The sequence below is a fragment of the Capricornis sumatraensis genome, chromosome 11 (assembly GCF_032405125.1).
Source record: "Capricornis sumatraensis isolate serow.1 chromosome 11, serow.2, whole genome shotgun sequence".
NCBI classification, from domain to species: domain Eukaryota; kingdom Metazoa; phylum Chordata; class Mammalia; order Artiodactyla; family Bovidae; genus Capricornis; species Capricornis sumatraensis.
The window spans coordinates 50,441,085-50,453,502 of NC_091079.1; the positions used below are offsets into that span (position 1 = coordinate 50,441,085).

General features: G+C 39.6%; 1 protein-coding gene across 1 annotated transcript in view; it reads left to right on the forward strand.

Moving 5' to 3' along the window:
* CSPP1 (centrosome and spindle pole associated protein 1) overlaps positions 1-12,418 on the forward strand; it is a 106,116-nt gene that overhangs the window by 87,822 nt on the left and 5,876 nt on the right. Inside the window, exons 25-28 of the mRNA XM_068983446.1 lie at positions 2,268-2,404; positions 5,863-5,994; positions 7,833-7,879; positions 10,414-10,477. Coding sequence (XP_068839547.1) covers positions 2,268-2,404; positions 5,863-5,994; positions 7,833-7,879; positions 10,414-10,477 — 380 coding nt within the window. The remainder of the gene's footprint in view (positions 1-2,267; positions 2,405-5,862; positions 5,995-7,832; positions 7,880-10,413; positions 10,478-12,418) is intronic.

Consider the following 12,418-nt stretch of genomic DNA (forward strand, 5'->3'; position numbering starts at 1 on the left):
CAATTGAGTTCTCCCTATTGTTAACATCTTACATTCACAGGATATTTGTCACAACTAAGAAGCTGATGTTGGAATATTAACCACAATCTAAATTCTAGACTTTATGGATTTCTCCAGTTCTTCTATCAGTATCTTCTTTCTGTTTCAGGATTTAGTCAGTACAGGGCACCACATTGCGTTTAGTTGTCATGTCTCCTCGTCTCCTCTGATCCAGGACAGTTTTTCAATCTTCCTTTGTATTTTTATGACTATGACAGCCTAGGGAGATATTGGCTGGCTGTCCTATAGAATGTCCCCCACTCTACATTTGTCTGATGTTTTCTCATTATTAGGCCAGGGTTAAGGGGTTTTGGAAAGAATAATACAGGGTAGCCTTTTCATCACATTGTATCAGAGGATACAAGATGTGCATATGATGGAACCTCTAAGTTTAGCACACTTGCAAGAATTGAGAGGTGGTGGGAATAAGCTTTATCTCCTGGAGAGGGTGTTATCTATGTATATTTAGAATTCTGTTAGAATTTTTCTATAAGAAAGAATGTCCCTTCTCCTCTGTTTGTTTAGTTATCCAACCATTTACTTATATCACTGTTGTTTTGTGTATATTTCTTTTGTACTTTTTGTTACCATCCAGTGTTATTTGTGGTGTTGCATACTTCCCTGGTGGCTCAGATGGTAAAGCGTCTGCCTACAGTGTCTACAATGCAGGAGACCCAAGTTCAGTCCCTGGGTCGGGAAGATCTGGAGAAGGAAATGGCAACCCACTCCAGTACTCTTGCCTGGAAAATTCCATGGACGGTGGAACCTGGTAGGCCTGTAGTCCATGGGGTCGCAAAGAGTCAGACACAACTGAGCGACTTCACTTTCACTTTAAGTTGTTGCAGCTTTGGTTACTGAGAGGTCTTTCCTGTTGGCTCTTGTGTCTCTTGGACATGTCCCATCCTTTTGTTTTTTGAGCAGTTTTGTACTCTGTTGCTGCAGGAGGCTCCAGGATCCTCTTGTGTATTCCTTGCCCCTGCCCTGGAATCAGCCATTTCTCTAAGGAGTCCTGGTTCCTCTTGGAGAACCGTGTCTATAAACCAGGCTCTTGGTGGACATAGCTAGATAATATACATATGTATACATACTAAGTCATAAACATCTGTTACTGTTGTGTCTGTCAATTTGTATATGCTTCAATTATACTGATATTTATGACTGTAGTCCAGGATATGGTAGGATTTTAATGTAGCATGTTAACCTGCGTAATTATGCTTCACTTAGATTTTTGTTAGCATTCTCTAGGCGTGTTCTGGCTAAGTAAACAAGGTGAGGAAATGTCAAGATATAGACTGGCTAGGTAATGGAATATTAACCCAAGGTGGTAATTTTCAACAAAGAATTCTTCTGTAGTAGGTCAACTACTTCGAAGTAATAGGTCAGTATTGGTTTTCTATATTTACTTTCAAGATGTTATAAATGCCTTAACTGTTGCAACTTTCCATATTCCAGATATGCATATTCAATTAAATGTAATGGATTATTGACATTTTATTTCTTTTCATTCATAAACTGAAGACCATATGTGCTCTTTTCTGGCAAATCAGTATAAGAAAGAGAAACCAGGCAGCTTTTCAGTTTTCTCACTTGCAAATCTTGCATAATAATTTCTACCCCATGAGATTCTAGTGAAGAATTAATAGATGTATGTATTGGAAAATACCTTGTAAATTCTGTGTGCTAACTTAAGTTAGATAATATATGTTAGAATTGCCATCATTTAGTAAGAATTGGTTAAATATATTTTACTTCGGTGTAGTTTTCACCGTGTATTGTGATTAGAGACATCTTAGTGTTGGTTCTTTATTCCAGTTTTGTAAATAGTTTCACAAAAAGAATCTCTTGTTAATTAATTCACCATATTATTGAGTTCCTCATATATGTTAGGCACAGATGATGCAGTCAAATGTATAGTAAGTAGCAGAGCTAGTCTTTGAATCTTGATTTCTTTGACCAAAGACTACTGTTTTTACTACATTAACATTTTAAGGTAAAGCTAACTCGTTCTGTTCTTCCAATAAGATACTTTGCTTCTGAGCATTTTGAAAGATTACAGTGACCTTATAAATAACCTATTTTAATACAGAGAATTGAAATAACAGTACTAGAATAAATTTTTATAATATACTGTAGTGAAAGATGCCAAATTTCTTTTATAGGGAGTTAAATGTCAACTCAGATTTTCTTCTTATAAAAACACGTTTATCATAATTTGTTACTATCTATAGGAAAAGAGAAAGTTCCATGGATGTATTTGATATGGCCAGACATCGGTTACAAGCTCCCGTCAGAAGACCATCACCTAAGAGCTTAGACTCTGCTTCTTCTCAGAATATTCATGACTTTAAGGAGCTGAAAGATAGAGGTAAGAATGCTGTTACTTTAAAGGTAGAGCCAGAGTGTTCTACCCATATTCAAGGGTCTTTAAAGACATTTGTATCCTTTTTCTCAAGTAAAGTTTCATTTATGGTATCTATTTTAAGTGATAATGAATAAGACTTCTGTATTGCTCTAGTTCTTCAGTTTATCAGTCTGGTGGGGATAGAGCTTTGCTGTAGCTATTTTCTTTTGCAGGGCATACAGCTCTTAAAGCCACAGGAGTGGATTAGATCAGTGACATAGATGAAGAGTGGCACCTGGCATTTAGTGGAGGATGGACAGCAAGATGAGCTTAGGAAGGAGACGAAGAAAAAGTCAGTGATTGGAGGAAGAGCAGGAGAATGTCAGTCCTGAAACTGAGGGAACAGAGTCTGCCAGGGAGAAGGGTTGTGTAAAGTCAATATTGGAAGGTGTCAGTCACATCATAGGTCAGCGGTGACCTCAAATAGCTCTTTTTTGGCAGAATTATTGGATCAGAAGCCAATTACCTTTGGAATGAGGATAGAATAATTAGGAAGCACGGTATTGGAGGCAATAAGCATAAGAATCCTTGGAAGAAGCATGGCTGGGAAGGGGGGAATCACAGGGTCTGGAACTGGAGGACTTGTTAGGATGCTGATGTGAAAGCTGTTAGAGAAGTAAGAGGCTTATAGTATAGGGGAAGGAGGGAATGACCGTTGAAGAGAGCAGAGTCCCTGAGCAGCGGAGGAAATAAAGGATTGTTGAAGGAAGGGAGTAAAAAGATCTGATGCAGCCACTTCGGAGGAGGAGAGAAAGCTAATTAGGAAAGTTGGCTTGCCAAGGTAACAAAGGCCTGGGAGACTGAAAATGTGTAGGGGAACCAGAATGTGTTATGTGATTTTTATTCAGGAGCACCCTCAGAGCATCCTTTGGAGCAGAGGAGGCAGGCTGTTGGATGGTGGTCATATAATCTATACCAGATGAGTTTACTTCTGTTTCTCATTTTGAAAGTAGTATCTATTTTAGAAGTTTTAAAAATTTAGAAAGAGAGAGAAACATCTCTTTACTCAAATCACCTAAATATAAAACCAGTTGATATTTGGTATATTTACTAGTCTTTCTGAGCTTAATTAAAATGAAAAAGATAAAAGCTAGATGTAATTATGTTATTCAGATATACATGTCATCAAGTACATATACCATAGTTATGTTTTTATGCTATCATTTATTGATTGCTTATTATATGCCAGGCGTTATATTAATCCAGTAGGTCTTAGAATTTGGTCAGGGGACTTTTTGAGGTCAAAACTATTTTTATTATAAACTAAGACATTATTTGCCCTTTTAATTTTTATTCTTTCCTGTGTGTACAGGTTTTTGAGAAGTTATATGACATGTGATAACTTCATTGCTCTGAAGCTAATAGAATATATTTTTGTATTTTCATGTTTTAAAAGTTTCTTAGTTTTAATTTCTAATGTGATGTGTGGGACAGTGGTGAATGAAAGCTCTTTGGGGGTCTTTAACTTTTAAGAAGGTAAGGAGGTCTTGAAAACAAAAAGATTTAAACCATAAAATTGAGGCATTCATTTCCCTCTTACCACAACTAGTCCTCATTCATCATATGACTTAGTTGTTAATGTCTCTTGTTTTTACAGAAAGGAAACAGTCTGGAAGTGGGGAAGTAAGGTGAAGCCAAGTCCATGTGTCCAGAGCCTCTTCTGTTAACTTTGCTCTTAATCATTTTCTCTTAGATATTCAGCATGTTCCCATTTTCCACTGTTGTTATGGAATAAGGTCTGGCTGGCTGCTTGTTGCTTAAAAAAGTCAATACTTATAAAAGTTGGTAGGAAGGAAAGTTGTTTTCAATCAGAATGCTGACAATCTAGGGAGATGGTAGACTCATTGTCCCCCTCAAAACCATCTCTGAAGATTCTGCTGGACTGGAAGAAGGGAAGTAATCTCAGTTAATCAGTGAGATGGGGGTCAGAGTCTTTGCCCTCCCCCAATCCGTGCAGGCTTGTGGACTCCTGATCTTTCTTTAGATGCTGTCTGATTCACATGGTTTGTTTACGAGATTACTGAAGGGGAAGTAGGGAAGAGATGTGGTCATCTGTTAATCACCTGTTCTTCATTTCTACTTTGATATATGGAAAGAGTCAACAAATTAGGCAGGGTATTGCATGATCAAAAGATATGAAAGGTGTGCTAGGGCTTGAGGTAAGTAGAGCTTGGGGTGCCTAGTTTAAGGTTAGTGACAAGACAAAGGGACTGCCTGCAGAGAATTCTTTCCTGCCAAAAGCTGCTTACCAACCCCCACTTGTCAGAACATCTTTCCATTTCTGTGGGATCACATGTGAAGGTCCCTTTTCTGTAACTTCATGGTTTCACAGGATGCTGTATTAGAGATGTTGACATGCTCTGTAGCATCTCTGCTGGCAGTCGTAGTTGCCTATTTACATATATGGGCAGAACAAGCTACAACTATTTTGATGCCCACTAAGACACTGATTAGTATGAGCAAAAGTGTTAATCCCATTCTCTTGAAATTCTCTTGGAATTGTCCTAGCCATAAATTCAGTACTGCTCAAGATGGAGCAGTTTATGTCGTGGTTGCAGTCCGGTCATCATGCACTTTCCCTCTGGTAAGAGTTAAGAGTATCTGTAGAACAACTCAGGAATTGCAGCAGACACAAATCTGGAACTTTGTTGTCCTAATCATTAGCTGCTTGAACCTGCTTTTTGGTGACTCATGGAGGCCCAGGAGATTTCAGCCTTACTATAAACAAGGGGGTGGGGGGTGAGGCACAGGATTCTGCTTGATTCTACTATAGGTCAAAAGACTTTTTAAATGTGTGAATTATATCTTTATTCTCAAGATTTAAAAATTAAGGTTTAACGTTTTCATTCTGATCAGTGATATTCTTGAACTTGTGCCATAGGTGAATTCTTAGACTGTCATTTCCTCCAGAAATGATGTCCCTCTTAAAGCTCCAGCCAGCCTGTATTTTTACCTTGTTTTTGTTTTTTGGCATGATATTTACAAATATTAATTGGTCAGTAACATTATGTTTTCGTTTTTCCAGTATATTTGAGGGCCCAGCTGTGATTCAGTGTCTGGTGGCTGCCAGAGTCACAGCCATCTGACTGACTGACGGCTTGGATGCTCCTGCACATGGTTGCAGGCTCTGGGTAGCGTCTTGGGGAAGTGGGGAGTTGGGATGGAGTATGTGGCAATAAGGTGCTGCTTGTTCTGGGGCTCCCTTATAATGTTGAGTTTGTGAAAATGTATTTATTTAAAGAATATTAATTTCATGTTCATTAGTTGTATGATGATGTGCTTTGACTTTGCTGATGTCTCATTATTTATATTGTTCTTTGATTTTGAATTTAGGTTATTCATATGTTATCTATAGTGAAGTTTTATAAAATCTCATTTGGAAACAAGATTTAACTTGGTTATACAACTTATTTTTGTACCAGATTCAGAAACACGAGCTGATCCGAAATCTGTGTACCCAGATGATCCAAAAGATAATGACACCTTGGAGATAGAACAGCAAGCCTTGCTAAGAGAGCAGCAGAAGAGACTGAATAAACTGAAAATGCAGGAAGGTGCTAAAGGCAAAAAATAATCATTGCTATTTCAGATCGTTTCAGTGGGTTGTTTTTCTGTCGGCTTTCTTTCTCCATCTCTAATATTGATTTCAGTCCAAGGGAGGCTGCCTCCACTGGCAGCCCCATGGTCACATGCCCCTTTGGTCTGTAGTCCCAGAAAAGAGTAAGTCCCAGAGAGGGCTGTGATTGGCTGTCCATGCATGAGAGGAGTCCATCCATTCACTGTGGCCAGAAGGGTTGAGTACCTTGACGAGGCCAGGAGACATCTGCATCAGGGGAAAGAATGCCTGGCATACACACCAGTGTCCTGGGGGACATTTCTACCGTGTGTGTCTGTGGGTTTTGACAGAGCGTAAAATCTTTATAAATAAGCTCCATACTGGGCTATAAGTATATCTCTTGTGTAATTAGCTAATCAGCAGATAACTTACTGAGTGCCTGCTGTGAGCGCGGGTACTGCCCCATATCCAGGGAAAATGGGGATGAATGAAATATGCTGCTGCTCTCAAGGAATGTATACTCTATTGGAGAAGTTGGATGCTCAGTAAGTGTAAGTGTGATGAATGTTGCAAAGGAGAAATCTAGGGTCCCTTGGGAGTGTGTAACGGGAGGTGGGGTGGGCACCCAGCGGTGGCGCTAGTGGCCTCAGAACAGTGATGGTCCTGCATGACCCTCGCAATATCGCACCAGTTTTGCCTGCCTTCAGGCCATTGAGTGCAGCCATGGAAAATGAGTCATAAAAATACAACAGTTAAGTAACAAGAATAGAGGGAGACGGTCCTACCAGTTATTTTTAGGAAAATTAAAAACCCTACTTAGCAGGCTTGTCTGACCAGCAGAAACTGAGGAGCCTGTTTTGACCACATGAGAGGATCACAGGAGTAAGTTGTGTACCATGTCAGGCCCAGATCACAGGGCAAGACTTCAGTGCAGGGGATAGGGCACGTCCTCCCTCCGTCTGTACAGAATTTTTAACAGTGGTCTTCTTAATCACCCTCTGACAGCAGAGTAACCCAAAGTCATAATAAAGAGTAGGCATATCAGGAGAGAGGAGAGAAGCAAGTACAGTCTTCAGTCGTTACACCCATTTTGGTAGAACTTTCCCTTAGGTGACCTAGCTGATGATCTGATCTGGTGTGATCTTGGCAACTCGGGGACTGTTTATAGGCTAATCTCAGTCTATGTGGATACAGGTCCATTTAGGCACTGAGGGTATACACCCCCTATGGCAACCATCCCAGTTTCTACCAAACACTGTGATGACTGAATTCCAAAGAATATGATTTAACTCACAACAATAAAAAACATGGCTATAAAGGAATACAGGCTACCAGTAGTAGTGTATTTATTCCCAAAGGCAATAGCTAAAAGGCTAAAATGCGCTATTCAGAGGAACACATCGAACCCTGGTCAAATCAGAGAGGCCTTTGGGATAGCTGATCCAAAAACCTTCAGCCCTGAAACCAGGTGCTTGGAGTTGAATTCATTTCCTTCAATTCCACATAAGGGAGTTGTTAACTCTTCTCAACAATTTTCTACAGAGATTGCAGAAATATGAGAGGAGGTGGTTATGTTTCTATAGGCATCAGTTTTAAATTCACAGTGATTTTGCTTTTTTTATTTATTAAATGTGAATGGAAGAATTGTATGCAGCTGGAATGAATTGGATGCTGGGTTTTATTTATTAATAAACAAGTAGTATCTTTAAAATATTCTGAAATGTGATCATTGAAAAGTAATTTCCAGTAAGTAATTAATTACAAAAGATGCTCTAAAATTTATTTGTAAAGTATTTTCTAACCTTTTATCTCATTTTTACCCCTCATTGACTACAGTTGACTTGGATGCTGTCCCAAGCACTAAAGTACGAGATCACAGAATGGTAAGAAAACAGTTATAATTTTTCAAGCTAGTTTTTGAGTGGTAGAAGATTTTAGGAACATGATAAGGGAGTATTCCAATTTTGAATTCTTCAGAAATACTGAGTTAAGAAAGAATTTAAATCTTGTCCCATCAATGTTATGGGTAGCTAAAGTCTAATATGTAGAGAAAGCATAGTGTAATGACCAAGAATAGGACTCTAGGGCTAGGCTGTTCAAGTTAGTATGTTAGCTGTGTGACTTTAGGCAAGGAATTTAATCTTTTATTTAATCTTTCTTTGCCTCAGTTTCCTAGTCTGTAAAATGGGATGATAGTACTTATCTCTGAGGGTGGCTATAAGATTAAAGTCAATTAATATCTGGAAGCACATAAGGATAGGCCTTAGCATGTAGTAATTTCTCCATAAAATTATTAACTGGATTAAAAAATGGCTCAAAGGCTGTTGTGAGGATTAAATGAGATAAAACATTAAAACCCTTGTGCAGCCTGCCCCATAATGAATGTGATCAGTTTTAGCGCAGTCAGTAGTGGTGGGAATAAGAGTCTGTAATACATGCAGTGGTGAGACCTGTAAAGGGCATAACTTATCCTGAGAAAGGGACATCTGTGCGAAGACTGAAGAGGGAGGGGACCAGCCATTTTTGTTCACCAAATATTTGTGGAATACTTACTGTGGACCAGATAATGTTGTACATGCCTGGGGGCACAGGAGTGAACAAAAATCTTTGCCCTCTGAGGGATTACTCGCACTCAGTTGTGTCTGACTCTTTGCAACCCCATGGACTCTACTGTCCGTGGAATTCTCCAGGTCAGAATACTGGAGTGAGTAGCTTTTTCTTTCTCCAGGGGATATTCCCAAGCCAGGGATTGAACCCAGGTCTCCTGCATTGCAGGCAGACTCTTTACTAGCTGAGCCACAAGGGAAGCCAAGAAACAAGGAGAAATTATAAAATATTTAGTGGGTAGGTCTAAGATGCCCACTAGACAGACAGTTGGGAGGTGGTGAATAGATGGCTAAGAGGAAAAGTTTGGGGAAAGATTGAGGTTGGAAATAAATTAATACAGGTAATGTTATCTCCATTTTCAGATTTTAAAAATAAGGCTCAGCTATGCTGCTATTTGCTCAGTGTTACCAATTGGTGCTGGTTTTGAACTGATAGTGGTGGTAACAGTCTCACAGCAGCAAGTCTGTACGCATACTACCTGCAAGGTACTTGGTGTGCATTTGCTCTGAAGTTCACAACAAGGTCTGCCTACCCCTATTTTACTTGAGAGGAGACTCAGGCCACGATCACACAGCCAGTGAGCAGTAAAGTCCACGTCTGGACTCAGGCTGAACTCCAGAGCCCTTCCCTGTCCCACGTTACCTGAGATATATGGACATCTTTTCTGAACATGCTGTAGCTTTCTCTGTATATGGCAACCACAATTTCTTAGTGAAAAGGCACTGAAATTTAACTACTGAGATTTTAGTTAAAACACCATGTTTTGCTGCATAGAAACTGAGCATGAGCCAACAGTTTAACATGGTCATTACAAAAGAAAAGCTAATAGATTTGGGGCTCACCTGTCTAGAGACTGGATTATATGGAAACTCAGGGTGAGACTGGGGAAGATTGTTGTGGAGAAGGTTGGGCTGAGGTGGTCACTCTTTCCAGTGTGGGAAGGACTGTGAAACAGAAGAGAGGCTGGACAGTGTACGCACAATGTTAAGGACAGCTGCTGGTTCAGACCATTTGGTAATTTGAGAAGCTATTATCACCATCACTGTCGTTCTTGAAGGCAGAAGTAGAATCTTTAGGTGTTAAAGGTAAAAGAATTCAGTTCACTATATGGAAGAACTCAGTGAAAGATAAGAACTTTCTGGTAACCAATACATGTCTCAGTGTGTGCACTTCCTTAGAGGTTAGTGGACAGCTCTTCACTGGAGTATTCTAGCACATCCTAGAAATCTGGTAGGGAAGTGCAGGGAAGGGTGTGGGGTGACTTTAGATTTCTTCCAGTGTGTAAGAGGACATTCTCTGTTGTAAACCCTAGATGTAAATTTCCTACCTCTAATTTGAGAGCTCATTACAAGCCCGACCCTAGCATTACTTTCCCTACTCTTACGTCCCCGTCTGTCTGTGCTGTGTCTGTGACACGCTATCCCACGGGGCTGTCGTTATCCGAGGGCATGCCTCTCCCCATGGGAGCGTGACCCAGTCCATAGCAGAAACTCCTATTCCTCTTTCTACCTCCAGTTCCTCACATGCAGGAAATACTAAGTGCACTCGGCAGATTTATTGAGAGAATGAATAAATCTTGACAGTGATGTAAAGACTTTAGATGTTTAATTTGGTTCATTGCTTCACACTCTATTATATTTTTATCAGTCGTAATGTAACTCTTCAAAGGTCTTTTCCTGTGGTTTTTACCAGCTTCTCTCACTTTTGCTAGTTTTGGGGAGTGTGGAGACTTGTGCCTCTTTGTACAGATTTGTTGTTTTTCTACACAGGACTAATAAAAATAGTCATCAATATATGATGTTTCTTTTAGCCCAGAGAGGACACTGATGATTTCTTGAAAAACTCATTATTAGAATCTGATAGTGCTTTTATTGGTGAGTATGTTTATTTTACCAACCTATTTGTTTAAATATTTAGCATTATTTATATTCAAGTGTTTTTCTCCATACCTAAAAAATCAGTACTTTACTCTGTTTGTGCTGTACTTAATTGCTCAATTATGTCCCACTCTTGGGACCCCATGAACTGTAGCCTGCCAGGCTCCTCTGTCCATGAGATTCTCCAGGCAAGAATACTGGAGTGGGTTGCCATTTCCTTCTCCAGGGGATGTTCCTGACCCAGGAATCGAACCTAGGTCTCCTGCACTGCAGGCAGACTCTTTACAGCTGAGCTATGAGGGAAGCCCACTCTTTGTTTGGAACTCATTAAAATTAAACTTCAGTGTTCTGCAAATGGTAAGAAAATAAGACAAGCCAGAGACAGGGAGAAAATATTTGCAGAAGACATGTCCAATAAAGGACTCCTATCCCAAGTACACTAGGAACTCTTAAAACAGTTAGGAGAACAGCCCTGTTAAAAGATGGGCAAAAGATCCAGACACTTCACCACAGATAGCATGGCAAGTAAGCGTATGAAAAGGTGCCCCATGTACATCATTGTCATTAGGGAAACACAGGTCATGTGTCATCAGGGAAACTCAAATCAACACAAGACACCACCACATAGCTATAGAATGACCCAGATTTGGAACACGGACACTTCCCAATGCTGGCAGAATATGGAGCCATAGGAACGCTAACTCATCGCTGGTGGGAATGGAAATCAGTACCATCACTTTGGAAGACAGTTTGGTGGTTTCTTACAAAAGTAAACATACCCTTACCATATTATCCAGCATTCACACTCCTTGGTATTTACCCAAAGGAGTTGAGACTTATGTTCACACAGAAATCTGCACACAGATGTTTTTAGCAGTTTATCCATAATTGCTAAAATCCGGAAGCAACCAAGTTGTCTCTGAGTAGATGAATGGATGGATATACAGTGATAGATTCGGACAATGCAGTAGTATTCAGTGCTAAAAAGCATTGAGCTACAGAGCCAGGAAGAGAAATGGAGGAGTCTTGAATGTTTGTAAGGTAAAGGAGTCAGTCTGAATAATCTACATATTGTATGGTTCTAACTATGACTTTCTGGAAAAGGTAAAACTATGGAGGCAGTTAAAAAAGAAAGTGGTTGCCACAAGGTTACAGCAGGGGGAGGAATGAATGGAGGTGCTATCCTGTATGATACTAGAATGGTGGATGTGTTAAAAGCCATAGGATGTACAGCCCCAGGAATGAACCCTAATTATGGACTTTCAGCAAAAATGATCTGTCAGTGTCAGTTCATTGGTATTAACAAATGTGCCATTTTGTGGGGGCTGCTGATAGATGGGTAAGCTCTGAATATGTGGTGGCAGGGGGTTTAATAGGAATTCTGTGTCCCTCCACTCAGTTTTACTGACCTTAAAAACTTGTAAACAAAGCCTTAAAAAAAAAGAGCAAGTGAGTTACTGGTGGGGTATAATAAAGAAATCAGAAAACTTTATTTTTGGAGTTTTAGAAAATCCCATATCTCATTCAATAGAATACAGTTATTGCTGCTTTAAAAAAAACTATACATTAAATTTCATAAATTTGACTATCAATTATATATTAAATGGTAGTATTTTATCAATGTAACATTTCCTGAATGTGGTACTGAGACTGTGGCTGTACAGTCTGTGGCCCTTGTTCTTAGATGGCCTCTGCTAAAGCATTTAGGGACGAAGTATCATGATGTCTTCAGCTTACTATTTTTTGTTCTGCAAAAAATAAATAAGCCCCCACAAAATATTACATTGTAGAATTCCATAAGGAATCTTAGGAACAGTACATCTCCAGACTGAAGGTAGATCAATGTTCACAGGGGCTTGGCAGGTAGAAGTGGGGAAGAGTGATTTTGTCAGGGAGCACAAGTGAGCTTTTTAACTTTTAAGGTGATCAAAATGTTCC